The sequence below is a fragment of the Ananas comosus genome, linkage group 4 (genome assembly GCF_001540865.1).
Source record: "Ananas comosus cultivar F153 linkage group 4, ASM154086v1, whole genome shotgun sequence".
NCBI lineage: Eukaryota > Viridiplantae > Streptophyta > Magnoliopsida > Poales > Bromeliaceae > Ananas > Ananas comosus.
The window spans coordinates 4769805-4782166 of NC_033624.1; the positions used below are offsets into that span (position 1 = coordinate 4769805).

General features: G+C 37.7%; 2 protein-coding genes across 2 annotated transcripts in view; one reads left to right on the forward strand and one right to left on the reverse strand.

Moving 5' to 3' along the window:
• The window catches only part of LOC109708776 (GTP-binding protein At2g22870-like), a gene marked incomplete at its 5' end in the record, with an annotated part of 8913 nt that extends 2397 nt beyond the window's left edge, over positions 1 to 6516 (forward strand). The window contains 5 exons of the mRNA XM_020230597.1: positions 4128 to 4290; positions 4475 to 4544; positions 4634 to 4852; positions 5131 to 5871; positions 5955 to 6516. Of these exons, the coding sequence (XP_020086186.1) occupies positions 4128 to 4290; positions 4475 to 4544; positions 4634 to 4667 (267 nt within the window). The remainder of the gene's footprint in view (positions 1 to 4127; positions 4291 to 4474; positions 4545 to 4633; positions 4853 to 5130; positions 5872 to 5954) is intronic.
• LOC109708424 overlaps positions 8173 to 12362 on the reverse strand; it is a 9779-nt gene continuing 5589 nt past the window's right edge. Inside the window, exons 3-4 of the mRNA XM_020230160.1 lie at positions 9856 to 9963; positions 8173 to 8894 (exon numbers count right to left, since the gene is read on the reverse strand). Coding sequence (XP_020085749.1) covers positions 8406 to 8894; positions 9856 to 9963 — 597 coding nt within the window. The 3' untranslated portion in view covers positions 8173 to 8405. The remainder of the gene's footprint in view (positions 8895 to 9855; positions 9964 to 12362) is intronic.

Consider the following 12362-nt stretch of genomic DNA (forward strand, 5'->3'; position numbering starts at 1 on the left):
AGTAAGATTCCCTGTCCCGGACTTTGCTTGAGGTATCGAAGGACTCGCATCGCTGCATCCCAGTGTAACGTGCGGGGGTCTTGCATGAACTGAGACAGGATATGAACTGAGTAGCAGAGTTCCGGTCGCGTGATGGTCAAATAAATTAAACGACCCACCAGGCGTCGATATTGTCCTGGATCTAATATGGGATCACCAGAGTCTATCGATAAACGATGCTGTTGTTCCATAGGGAACGGTGATGGCCTAGCTCCGAGCATGCCACATTCAGTTAATATGTCCAATGTATATTTGCGCTGCGATAAAAATAATCCTGATGGGCTACGAGCGATCTCAATGCCGAGAAAATATTTCAGAGGGCCGAGATCCTTGATATGAAACCGGGTGGCCAAATAAGTTTTGAAACTCTGACATTGACTTGAATCATTGCATGCTAATATTAAGTCATCTACATAAACCAAAATGACCATGAAAGTGGTGTCCTTATTATATGTGAATAAGGAATGGTCGGCCTTTGACTGAATGAATCCATAATCATGCAGGGCAGAAGTGAGTTTCGCAAACCAGTTTCTAGGAGCTTGGCGAAGACCATAGAGTGACTTTCGAAGACGGCAAGCTTTGCCACGCCCCGTGACATGAAAGCCCGATGGAATACTCATGTATACTTCCTCTTCGAGGTCACCATGTAGAAATGCATTATGTACGTCCATTTGATGAAGTTCCCACTTTTTAAAAATAGAAACAGTCAGAAGGCAGCGTACGCTCACCAATTTAGCAACTGGTGCGAATGTCTCATGAAAGTCGAGTCCCTCGATCTGAGCGAACCCCTTTGTGACGAGACGAGCCTTATAACGCTCCACACTGCCGTCGGCCCTACGCTTCCCCTTGTATACCCATTTGCAACCGATGGGTTTCTTATTTGGTGGTAGATCTTCCACGGTCCACGTACCGTTGTGTTCGAGAGCCTTTATCTCTTGGGCCATAGCGTCTCGCCATCTAGGATCTTTCATCGCCTGAGAGTAATTTCTAGGCTCGATATCTTCATCAAGAGTAGCTACAAATGCTTTATGAGATTGAGATCAGTTATCATGGTAAATAAAATTTTCTATGGGATGGACCGTACCTGAAGTCACCGTGGAGCGGAGTGGCATGCAGGAGGGGTCTTTGGGTTCGATGGCATGGCACACAGTCTCGTAGGTGAGTTGGTATTTTGCGCATCGTTCTAGGTCGTGTGGTTTGGATTTCTGTCAAATCCAACCCACTATAGGCTTCAGGTTCACTCCCCCTGTCCGGTGTAATTTCTTCGTGGCTGGGCTCCTGCATTTCTGGGTCTGGTTCGAACTGGGATTGCAAGCTGTTGGGCTCCTCACCGAGTTCATTTGTACTGGACCTGACTGGAGGAACTAGGCATGGCTGAGCTGCCGGCCCGTCTATAGAGATCGGGTTGACTGCATCGGCTTCCTCAAATACCAATGGCACAACCGGTTGGCTTTCATTGTCAGCCTCAAATCCTGCGAATTTTCCTTTATTGAAAACTACATCTCTTGAAACAAAAACTTCTTGTGTGTCAAGATCATATAGTTTCCATCCTTTTTGAGCCTGGGGATAACCAATAAAGATACACTTTCGAGCCCTTTCATGAAATTTATCATGGACCCGCGGCTTCCAATAAGCAAAACATATGGATCCAAAAATCCGAATATGATCATAATTCGGTTTTTGCCCAAATAGTACCTCGTAAGGTGTCTTCCCGGATAACAGTCGTGTCGGAGTGTAATTGATGAGATAAACGGCAGTTAAAACACACTCGCCCCAAAACTTAACAGGTAGTCCCGCTTCGAAGCGCAAGGCTCTCGCTACATTGAGTATATGCCGATGCTTACGTTCCACTCTCCCATTTTGTTGAGGAGTGTAGATGCATGAGGTTTGGTGTATTATCCCCATATCAGAGTAAAATTGTCGTATTGGACCTGAAACAAATTCCCGACCATTATCTGATCTAATTACTTTAATTATGCGCCCAAATTGAGTTTTTACCATATTATAGAACTTTATTAACAGCCCGCAAATTTCAGATTTCTCTTTCATTAAAAATGCCCAGGTCCCTCGGCTGTGATCATCAACTATGGTTAGAAAATATTTCGCGCCTGATAAAGAAGCCGTATTATAAGGTCCCCATAAATCGCAATGGATCAAATCAAAACAACCAATAGCTTTATTTTCACTAACATCAAATGGTGCTCTAGTTTGTTTCGAGCGCAAACATACTCTAAAAGCTGTTGGAGAACGGTGTTTAAACATTTTTATATTTAACACTCCCCCTCACGTCTGGGCTTGAGACTTTTTAATCGGCCCATGACGTGGGCTTGAATTAAATGGGAGGAAATTAATATGCTAGGAGCCTGGCATGACTCGAACTCAGGACCTCCTGCTCTGATACCATGTGAAACAACCGTTGTACTCTAAAAGCTTAAGCTGTTGGAGAACGGTGTTTAAACATTTTTATATTTAACAGTCAGCACCTTTATTAATTCTCCATTAAACTATATAGAAAAAACTTCAAATCCCGCCTGCCGTGGCTTATCGAATATTTACTTTAGTACTACGTGGTTTACCAAATTTTTATTTTAGTATATTGTGATTTTAACTTTTTCACTGGATATTAAAATGATATATACTTTAAACCACAAGATATTAAAATATATTTTTTTTGTGTTTCAACAATATTGCAAAGGAATAGTAGAGATGCCGCTTGTTTTCTTTTACATTCGTATTCATAGTGTTCATTTTATTACAATAATAATATTGAATTTGAGACGCCTTAATCGAAAAAGCGACGTGATCATATTTGCCAATAACTGATCTCATGATTTTTTCAGCAATTAATTTGTCTACCCTATATTCTCCATTCATCCGTATTTGATTTGATACGGATACTAACCGACTAAAAATAGTCGTTAATTGATTTACCTTCATTCAGTTGTAAAGTTTCAAATTCACCTTTAAAAGTTTGGATTCGTACCTTTTTTTCTTTATCTGCACCTCAGTAATTTCTCTCGAGCATGTCTTAGGCCTTTTTCGCTGTCTTGACATTCGATAATCTCTCTCAAATATAATTTCATCCACTGCCTAATATAGAAAGAATAGTGCATTTTTATCTTTCTTTCGACAATTTTTGAGCGCCTCTTTCTTTGTAGCAATGAGCGTTTCGAACTCACCGTCGATAACATCTTTGAAGCCATCCTTCACAATATTCCATAACTCCTTAGATGAGAATAAATATTAGATCTGGATACTTCAGTAATTGAAATTCTTTTTTGTAAACTTCGGAAGCTGTGGTTGAATCATCCCGTTTAGGGCCATGATCAACCATCGATGTTGATGTCGATGGAGAGCACGATACCGGCATGCTCTACGTCCTCGATAACGAAGCTGATGATCTTTTCTTCGTTGTAAGGCTTCTTTAACTTGATTCTTATACCACTTGTAGGAAGGAGAAGAGTATCACAGTGAATTAAACTAAGAACTTTAATTAAGTATTTTTGGACTAAATTTTAGTGCTGCATTATTTTCCACACATTATGTATAGACATAAAGAAAAAATTCTAATAGCAATAATTGAACAAGATTTAAACTTATCTTTTATATACAATAAAATATTAAGAGATAAATCTGATAAAAATAAATCTAAATTTATCAAAAATATTGGGTTACATATCAACCTTATAGACTTAATTAATTAGAAGATGAGAATTTGTACTGCAGTTGACGAAAATACTTAATTGGTTTGGACTAGAACGCTATAATTTATCAGATGTGCAAAATGCTTTCCATACAGGTATGAAACAGCAATTAATGCAGTCCACATAGGGAGTGTTTGGTTCGAAGTCGGAGTCGGAATCGGAATCGGAATCAAAATAAGCTGGAATCGGAATCGGAATAACTCATTACCTAATTATGTTTGGTTCATCACCTGAATCGAAATTGGAATAAATCATTTCCATTATCCGTGTTTGGTTCAGGTGGATATAAAAAACGTAATCAAATTAATATACTAACATTATNCGAGCGGGAGGGTGCTCAAGGGGTCCAACATCGTGCTCGGCCCCTACGCTAAGGATGCTCAGGTTGTCACCGCCGAGTTCGTGAAGAGTAGTGTGAGGACCGAGGATTGCCCTGCCGACGGCCTCCCCGAGTTCGCCCTCATCGGCCGATCCAACGTCGGCAAATCCTCCCTCCTCAATTCCCTCGTCCGCCGCAAGCGCCTCACCCTCACCTCCAAGAAGCCAGGTTCGATCCTGTTGTTTGTGTTGTTTATTTCGCGAATTACCCACATGTATGTGGAGTTTAGGGTTCAGGAATTAGTAAGAATGATGATGAGTACTATGATTCAGAGTCCTTCTAATTGTGATATTATTTCATCGTTTATCTTTGGATATTAATGTTAATGTTAGTGTGCCCTCTGTGATTTCAGGAAAAACCCAACTCATCAACCATTTCCGAATAAACGATAGTTGGTACCTTGTTGATTTGCCTGGATATGGGTGAGCTTTAATTTTCATTTCCTCTTTTGCATATTTGTATGCTACACTTTTATGTAACTTATGATGAATTGAAATGCATGAACAAGTAGCCTCCGTTGGCCTGAAGCGGATCGTGCACGTTGAACCCTCCGACAACCTGAAGCAAACCCTCCGACAACCTAAAGCGGATCTTGCACTAGTTCGTCAACGCGCGAGCCCTCTGACAACCTGAAGCAAACCCTCTACTCTGCAGCCCTCTCTCATCAGTTCTAGAACTCTGCAGCCCATTGCCCCTTTAGCCCTCTGTGAGCCGCGCCTAGTCTCTCTCTGTAAGCAACGCCTGCCCAACCATTATTATTGGATATTTTTGCTTAAAATCCATGATTTTCTTGAATATAGAGTGCTTACAAGAATCCTTAGGTAAATCTTTCTTAATTGTGTAGATTCTTTCAACAACTGAGGATCTTTCTTAATTGCTTGCTTATCTCACACTTTCTATCTATATATGTTTAGAAAGTGATGCAATTTTAATTTATGATTTCAAAGAATATGGATTTAAATTTTAATTTATGCAATTTTAATTTTTTAATATCTAATTGCTATATAGATAAAATGGGGTTAAGTATCTCAAGGCACCAACATTTGCACTTGTTGCGCCCCACACATTTTTGAAGAAAAAGCGGATCTTATGTTCTCTTGAAGGTGTAACCTGAGATTTCCCAAGCTTCATGGAGGTTAGGATATTCTCCCGTACCTACTGTTTTGGCATTTTTATTTGCATAGAAGTAATGATATCACTCTTGTGTAATTTCAATCTTTGAAATAACTCTGTATTGTATTTAAGTCACTTTCAACGGTGTTTGTGTTACAATAATAACTTCCCGACCAAGTTACAAAGAATTTCTTAACTAACCTTTAATTCAGCTACAACAAGATCCCAACAAGCAAAAGAGGAAGGTAAGATCACTTCCAGCCCACCAGAATCTCAGCTACATGAGGTAATCAAGAGAAGTTCCATCGAAACCAAAAACTAGCTAAATTTCATCTCAATCCCCAATATTACCTCAATTTGCCTCCCACTAACTTTGAATCCAGCTGAAACCAAAGTCCTACAAGTTCCTCAGCTCCAGAGTAAGTAGAAGAACTCAAAGAAATCCCCACTCCAAATACAGATGATGCTGGAATAGAAATTAGAATCAAAATTCTAACGAAACCGACCAAAAATCCAATTTCCCCACAAATCCTCTAAATCACATCAACCTACCTCTAATCCAGCAGCAAGAAATCAATCCCCAAGCTCTTCTCCATCATCTACGGCTCGAGCAAGCTCCAATTGAGCAATGCAAAGGTAGAAATTAGGTCAATTTGGCCTCCAATTAAGCTGCTATAGATTTGCTGTAATCACTCCTGCTGGCTTGTTATTGCTTATAGGCTGCGTAGGGAGGAAAACAACAAGGTGCGCTAAGAGGAAAAATGCAAGGAGCGAGAGAGGAGAAGGAGAAGAAAACTTGCTAATAGTTGACACAATGTTGCTGCTGCTGATATCCTGCGCTGGGAGTAAGGCACCAGGGAATAAGAAAAAGAAGTGTGAAAGAAAGAAAAGGAAATGGAGTAGTTCTCAGCCAACCACTACAGTCCAAACTTTCCTATTTAGGGTGGTTGGCACTTGCATAAAATGTGCCTTAAGCACAACTTAATAAAAACTTACCTATACATCAGCTATTCTTGTAACTAAGGTGTAATTTAAAAAGTATAAATTTAACTGGCGTGAAAACATAACTAGTCGACAATCTGAGCATTGGGGATTCATTAGTCAAAATTTGAGCATTTCACGTTTTGGCCAGAATTGGATTACCCTCCATACTGTTTAGGGGACTTTTAATTACTTATTCATCATGTTTGAACAGTGTACTATGCTATTATACATTGTATAATTTTATTTTAGTTTTTATCTTAAGGACCTATCTTTTAAAAATATAAGTTGCCTACTATTTGCATGACTTACTTTTATATTATTTTTCATTGTTTCTTTTGTAGGTAGTTCATGGTGATTTTTGGAACAAGAAAAGACGATGAATTGCAAGCTCTCTTTTTTGTTTTTAAGCTAACCTTTTTCGGAAACATGGTGATAGTTGTTGATTTCAGTACTTTATTTTAATGTTGACTATATATGTAATGGTGTGATGAAAACTATGTTGTGATGGAAACTATATCTACTAGATGAATGTTTTGGAGAAAAATATGAATATTATGGATGCTAAGTACTTTTATTGTTAATGAAGTTTTATTACATGTTTANTTTAGGTTTAAATTAAAATTTAAAATTATATATTTAATTTTTAAATTTTAACTCATATTTTAATTAAAAAATTAAAAAAATAAATTTAATCCGAATAAATATCCATTCCGTCCGGATTCAACTTTCAATCCGGCCTCCTAGGCCGGATTGAAAAAGAGGTGATTGGGGGATTCCATTCCACTCGGGAATCGGAATCGGAATGGAATTCCCGCGTACCAAACACCCACAAATGGATTTACCCATTCCAATTCCGATTCCAGGGTGAAAAAAAAGCGAACCAAACACGCCCATAGATTCCACTTCCTTCATTGGCTACGTGGAAACATGTTGTCCCGACACCAGCATTTCGTGCCGAATTCTCTTTTTTCCCTTTTTTTTTTCGTTAGTTTCAACGGAAAACAATTTTTTCTCATTTTTCTCACAACCAGATAGATTTACCTCGAAATTTAGTTATCCAATTTTATTTTGTGCCCTTGATTCGCCGATAGTTTCGCAGTGCGGCAAATTTTGAAAAATAATTTATACGCGAAGAAAAAAAAGGGGATATCTATGGTGAAAGCGAAGGACTCGGGGTACGGAACGAATCCAATATTAAAGAAATCCGTTAAAACACGTCTTTCTTCCTTTTGTTATAGAGGCTGTACATCGTATTGTACTTCCAAAAGTATTGTACACTATTTTTCAAAATAAAGTTTCTCTATTCCTTTGCCCGTAGTTTTTTTCTCAGTAAAAAGTTTTCACGTAAATCCCTCTTTTTTTTTCTTTTAATGTTTTGTGATTTGTCTATTTTGTAATCCCCGCCATTTTTTATTCCTATTTGTGTGCTAGTCGTAATACAACCAAATAAGGAGAAAGTTGTTTTTGGAGTTGAAAATAAGTTTGCTACTTTACATTCAACTAAATAGCCCATAATTTTTTTTTTTTTTTGAGAAAAGTTAACATGCTAAGCATCCGCTTCGTTTATTTGTTAAAAAAATAAACTTAGCTGAAAATGTAAATTAACTAGAATTCAAACTTGGGATCTCAAGTATCAACGATCAAACTCTTTATCATTTGCGTTAGGGACGGTCGGTCTAAATAGCCCATAGGTCAAACGCAATTCTTTTTTTTTTTTTTTGAGAGATAGGTAGCACGCTACCTGCTTCGTTTATTTCATTTAGAAATAAACTTCGCTGGAAATGTGAATCAACTAGAATTCGAACTTGGGTCTCGAGTACCAACTACCAAGTCCTTTACCACTTGCTCTAGGGACGGTCGGTCGCAATTCTTCATTGATGCACCTTATTAATGCAATAGTAAAAAGTCAATCACTAGAGAAAACCACAACAAGAAAAGGCGCAATTTTAGCCAACCACTCATTTTATTTACTTAAATACTTATTATACTCGCACACATGCATGTACGTATATGAAGCAAAATATCCCTGCACTGCGTACCTTACAATTACACTTCACATACTAGATTAAGCACGTCCAAAGCAAAAGGAGATAGTTCTTTGTCACAAAGGCAAACATATATAAACACACCACACCTGATATTGATAGAGTACTTCACTTGCTTGATAGTCCAGTTGCTACGTACGCTTAACATATAGTCAGCAACAATCCATAGTGATCACTAGGAGGATATGCCTCCGTCCCGATCAGTTCGATGTCGATCAAGCTAAAGTCGCTTAGTTTGCACACGAATCGATCCAACCTTTCCTGCAGTGTTCTTCGGTCCTTCAGATGTTCGTTCGACTTCGTATCATACGTATATCCGTCGTCACTACCTTTAAGATAAGTCCAAGCATCGACCCAGCCTTCGCGGAGAGGGAACGGGCCATCTTTCTTCTCGGTCCAGTTCATGTCGCCGCCGAAAACAGCATTCGATGAATTGTCGAGGGTGTCCATAACTGCCTTTGCCTGTGTTTTACGTATCTCCCTGTTTATTTCCGCCGGAGAGTTGTGGCACTTCAGGTGTCCATTAGCAACAAGTAGTCTCCGGCCAGAGCCAGCATCCAGCTTGCATATAGGGATTTCCCTTCCTATCGTGCTTATGTAGCTTTTAGATTCAATAGGCAACTTGCTCAACTAACAATTCAAAAAGAATCGACGATTAATCAAAGTGTAATTATAAAAAATATAAAAGACTAATTAGGTCTCAGTTTTTGGTATTGCTTCAATTTTTCTTGCTCTTTAGGACTCGTATTCTATATGATTGGATGGTGCATGTACATACGTGGAATTTGATTGGCAATAAATAGACAAAATTAAGCTTATTAGGAATATAGATGGTTATTTGTTTTTTTTTTTTTTTTCAGCTAAAAGATATTTCTACATCTAAGGGACACGTGGAACGGTAACCAAAAATAACAAAAATATAGATAGTTATTTGTATGCATGTTCAATCATGTAGGATTTGATATAGAAAAGGAATGACAATGGTACAAAATTAAAAATACCTAAATAATAATCTTCAATAATAAAGTTTAATGTTAAAAGGATTATCTTATTGTGCTGAATTCTAGATGCGAACAATTTCTTAAAAAAAAAAGACTTGGAGAATGGAATTTATCATTAATTAACTTAATTACTTCACAGAACCATGGAATTAATCTTAGATATTCTCAGCTTCTATCTATTCATGAAGGCGACAAGTGATGACAAATTGAAGTTAATAAATTAGTACCTACGAGTTTCTTTTGCAAGGAATAACAAGAATTGAGCACTATACCTTTTCCAATGACAACATGCATGAGATTGTAAACTGATTAATGATAACAAGAACAAAAAGATTATCCTTCATGGCCTTTCTATCGTTAGGAATTGAGGAAACACAAAAACAAATTAAGATGTACGTAATGCCAAATAATGTCTAAATGTTTTAATTGCTAGCTTTATCGATTCCGAGGGAGAACCAAAAACAAAAAAAAGAAGAAGACATGCTCACCACCAAAGTCCCATCAAAAACTTGGTTTGGTCTTAAATGATTCTTACCAAGATCATAGTTAACTTTGTGCCATTCTTACTAAGATCATAGTTAAGTTCGTACCACTATGAGAAAATCTCCTCCAGTTGCTTCCTCCGATGAATCCCAGCATTCGTAGTATTTCCACCAGTTAAATCTTTGAAAATTTTGATAAATATTAGGAGTAACTTCCTGCAAGGCAAAGCATAGATAGTGTATGTGAAATTAAATTTTTTCTAGAATAATTTTGCAAATATCAACAACGCCTGATATATCATCATGAGCAATGCATGTAATATACTGAATTTCAGTGCAATATACCGAATTTAGGCCAAATTGATGAAGTGTCGGTGAAAATAATATATAATACTCTTTTAAAGGAATTAGAGAGGTGACCAGATGTATTAAAAGTGATTGGAAGTGAATTAGATCAAAAACGGAACTTCAAGAACTAAATATCGAAAACTGGCCAAAACTTCAAAGTATATATGGAAAAGGACTAGGGCACGTTGGAAGAGCTTCTTCAACGTTGACTTTGGCCTCTCCAGTTGTCTTTGTCGGGGCTAGGAGAAAGTGAGATAAATTCTCCCATATTGATGAAATTTTAGGGACTTTTTAAATAAGGGTTTTTGATAGTTCTCACTTGGTTAAACCTCCCTTTTACGTGTTGATTACAAGCCTCAACAATAACAATCTATCTTACAAAGAGGATTAGGACCCGTTTGGCCTATCTTCTGAAAAAGTGATTTATGAAAAAGTGATTTTAGTTTAGAAAAGTGATTTTGGTTAAAATCTGTAGAGCATTTGGCTAAATTTAGATAAAAGCGATTTTTCTGAAGTGATTTTAAAAAACTGTTTGGCAAAATTTTTGTAATGTTTGCATAAATTAACATTTTTATTAAATTTTATGCTAAAATAATTTAAAATCTAAATTTAAATTAAAATTAAAATTAAAATTTTTAAATTAAAAAATTTTACAAAATTTAAGATTTGATATTTTAATTTAAAAAATAATTTAAAATTTAAAATTTAAAATTNATCATTAACGACGGGAAGAGTGGTCGTTGTTATATTATCTTCTTCTACTTGTGAAATATTTTTAACAACGAAAAAACTTTGGTCGTTATTAACACTATCAATAGGATAATTGTAGTTTTTGTAATCTCAATTACGATGGTAAAATTGGTCGTTATTGTAAAATGAAGTGGTTACTAATGTAACTAAATAACGATGACAAAAATTATGGTCGTGAGTAATCTATAACGACTAGTGATTCATTTTGGTCATAATTGGTTTTAACGAAGGAAGCTTTTACGACGGGTCACGACGGGTGAACTGTTCGACGGAAAGCTAGGCATATAACGACGGTTTGTCCTTTCGTTAAATAAGGTATTTCCTATAGTGTTAAACTTCAAATCTCTCCCTATAGGTTAGCTCTTTCTTATTTCAGTATTCTCTGCATTTAGGTGTATATCCTCCTATTTTATTTTTCTCTTTTCGTCAGTGTAAAATTTGAAAGTTTGAAATAATAAATTCTCTATATTTTTCTATTTATTTATGATTAAGTACAATATATATATATCCGATATGTACAAGGAGCAAAATAAGGTACAAATCCTAAGATTCCTCAACTATACCTAACATCCTTTATTTTCTCTATTCCAAATCTCTAATACTCCCCCTCAAGTTGGCGCGTGGATGTCAATCGCGCCCAACTTGCCGAGTAAGAATCGGAACAGGTCCCGTCCAAGGGCCTTTGTAAAGACATCAGCCAACTGGAGTTTGGTTGGTACGTAAGCTGTGACGATGTCGCCAAGTTTTAGATGATCTCATATGAAATGACAATCCAGTTCGATGTGCTTCGTTCGCTCATGAAAGACGGGATTATCGGCGATATGGAGTGCGGCCTGATTATCACAAAAGAGCTGCATAGGCTGAGCATGATCGATTCCGAGAGACTGCAAAAGGCTACGCAACCATAATAGTTCACTGGTGGCAGCTGCCATAGACCTATACTCCGCTTCTGCTGATGACCTAGACACAACGGTCTGCTTCTTGGTCTTCCACGAGATAGGACAACCACCAAGCATGACAAAATATCCGGTGACGGAGCGCCGCGTCATTGGGCAACCAGCCCAATCCGAGTCACAATAGGCAGTCAATTGCAAAGATGTTGGCACACTGAGTAAGATTTCCTGTCCCGGACTTTGCTTGAGGTATCGAAGGACTCACATCTGTCACGCCCCGGATTACACGTTCCCCGGGCACGCCGACAGATCCGCCGTATACAAAGAAATTTTTCCTGTATACGAAGCGATAGCTGTACCTGTAAATCAAACACTACTACGAACAGTACAGATCCAAAATACAGAGCTACTCGCACTGGCGAGTTAAGTCAACTATGTACACAAACTCGAAACAAAACATCTACCTGCAGTAGGGCACCTCTAGCTCAGCACGTCGGGTAGGGCTCTAACTCGCGACGCCCTTGCCTCGATCCTGATCCACGGACGGTGCAGCAGCCGGAACCTGTGGCTCTGCAAAAACATAGGTAACAACTGGGCGTGAGAACTACTGTAAAAACAAGTAGT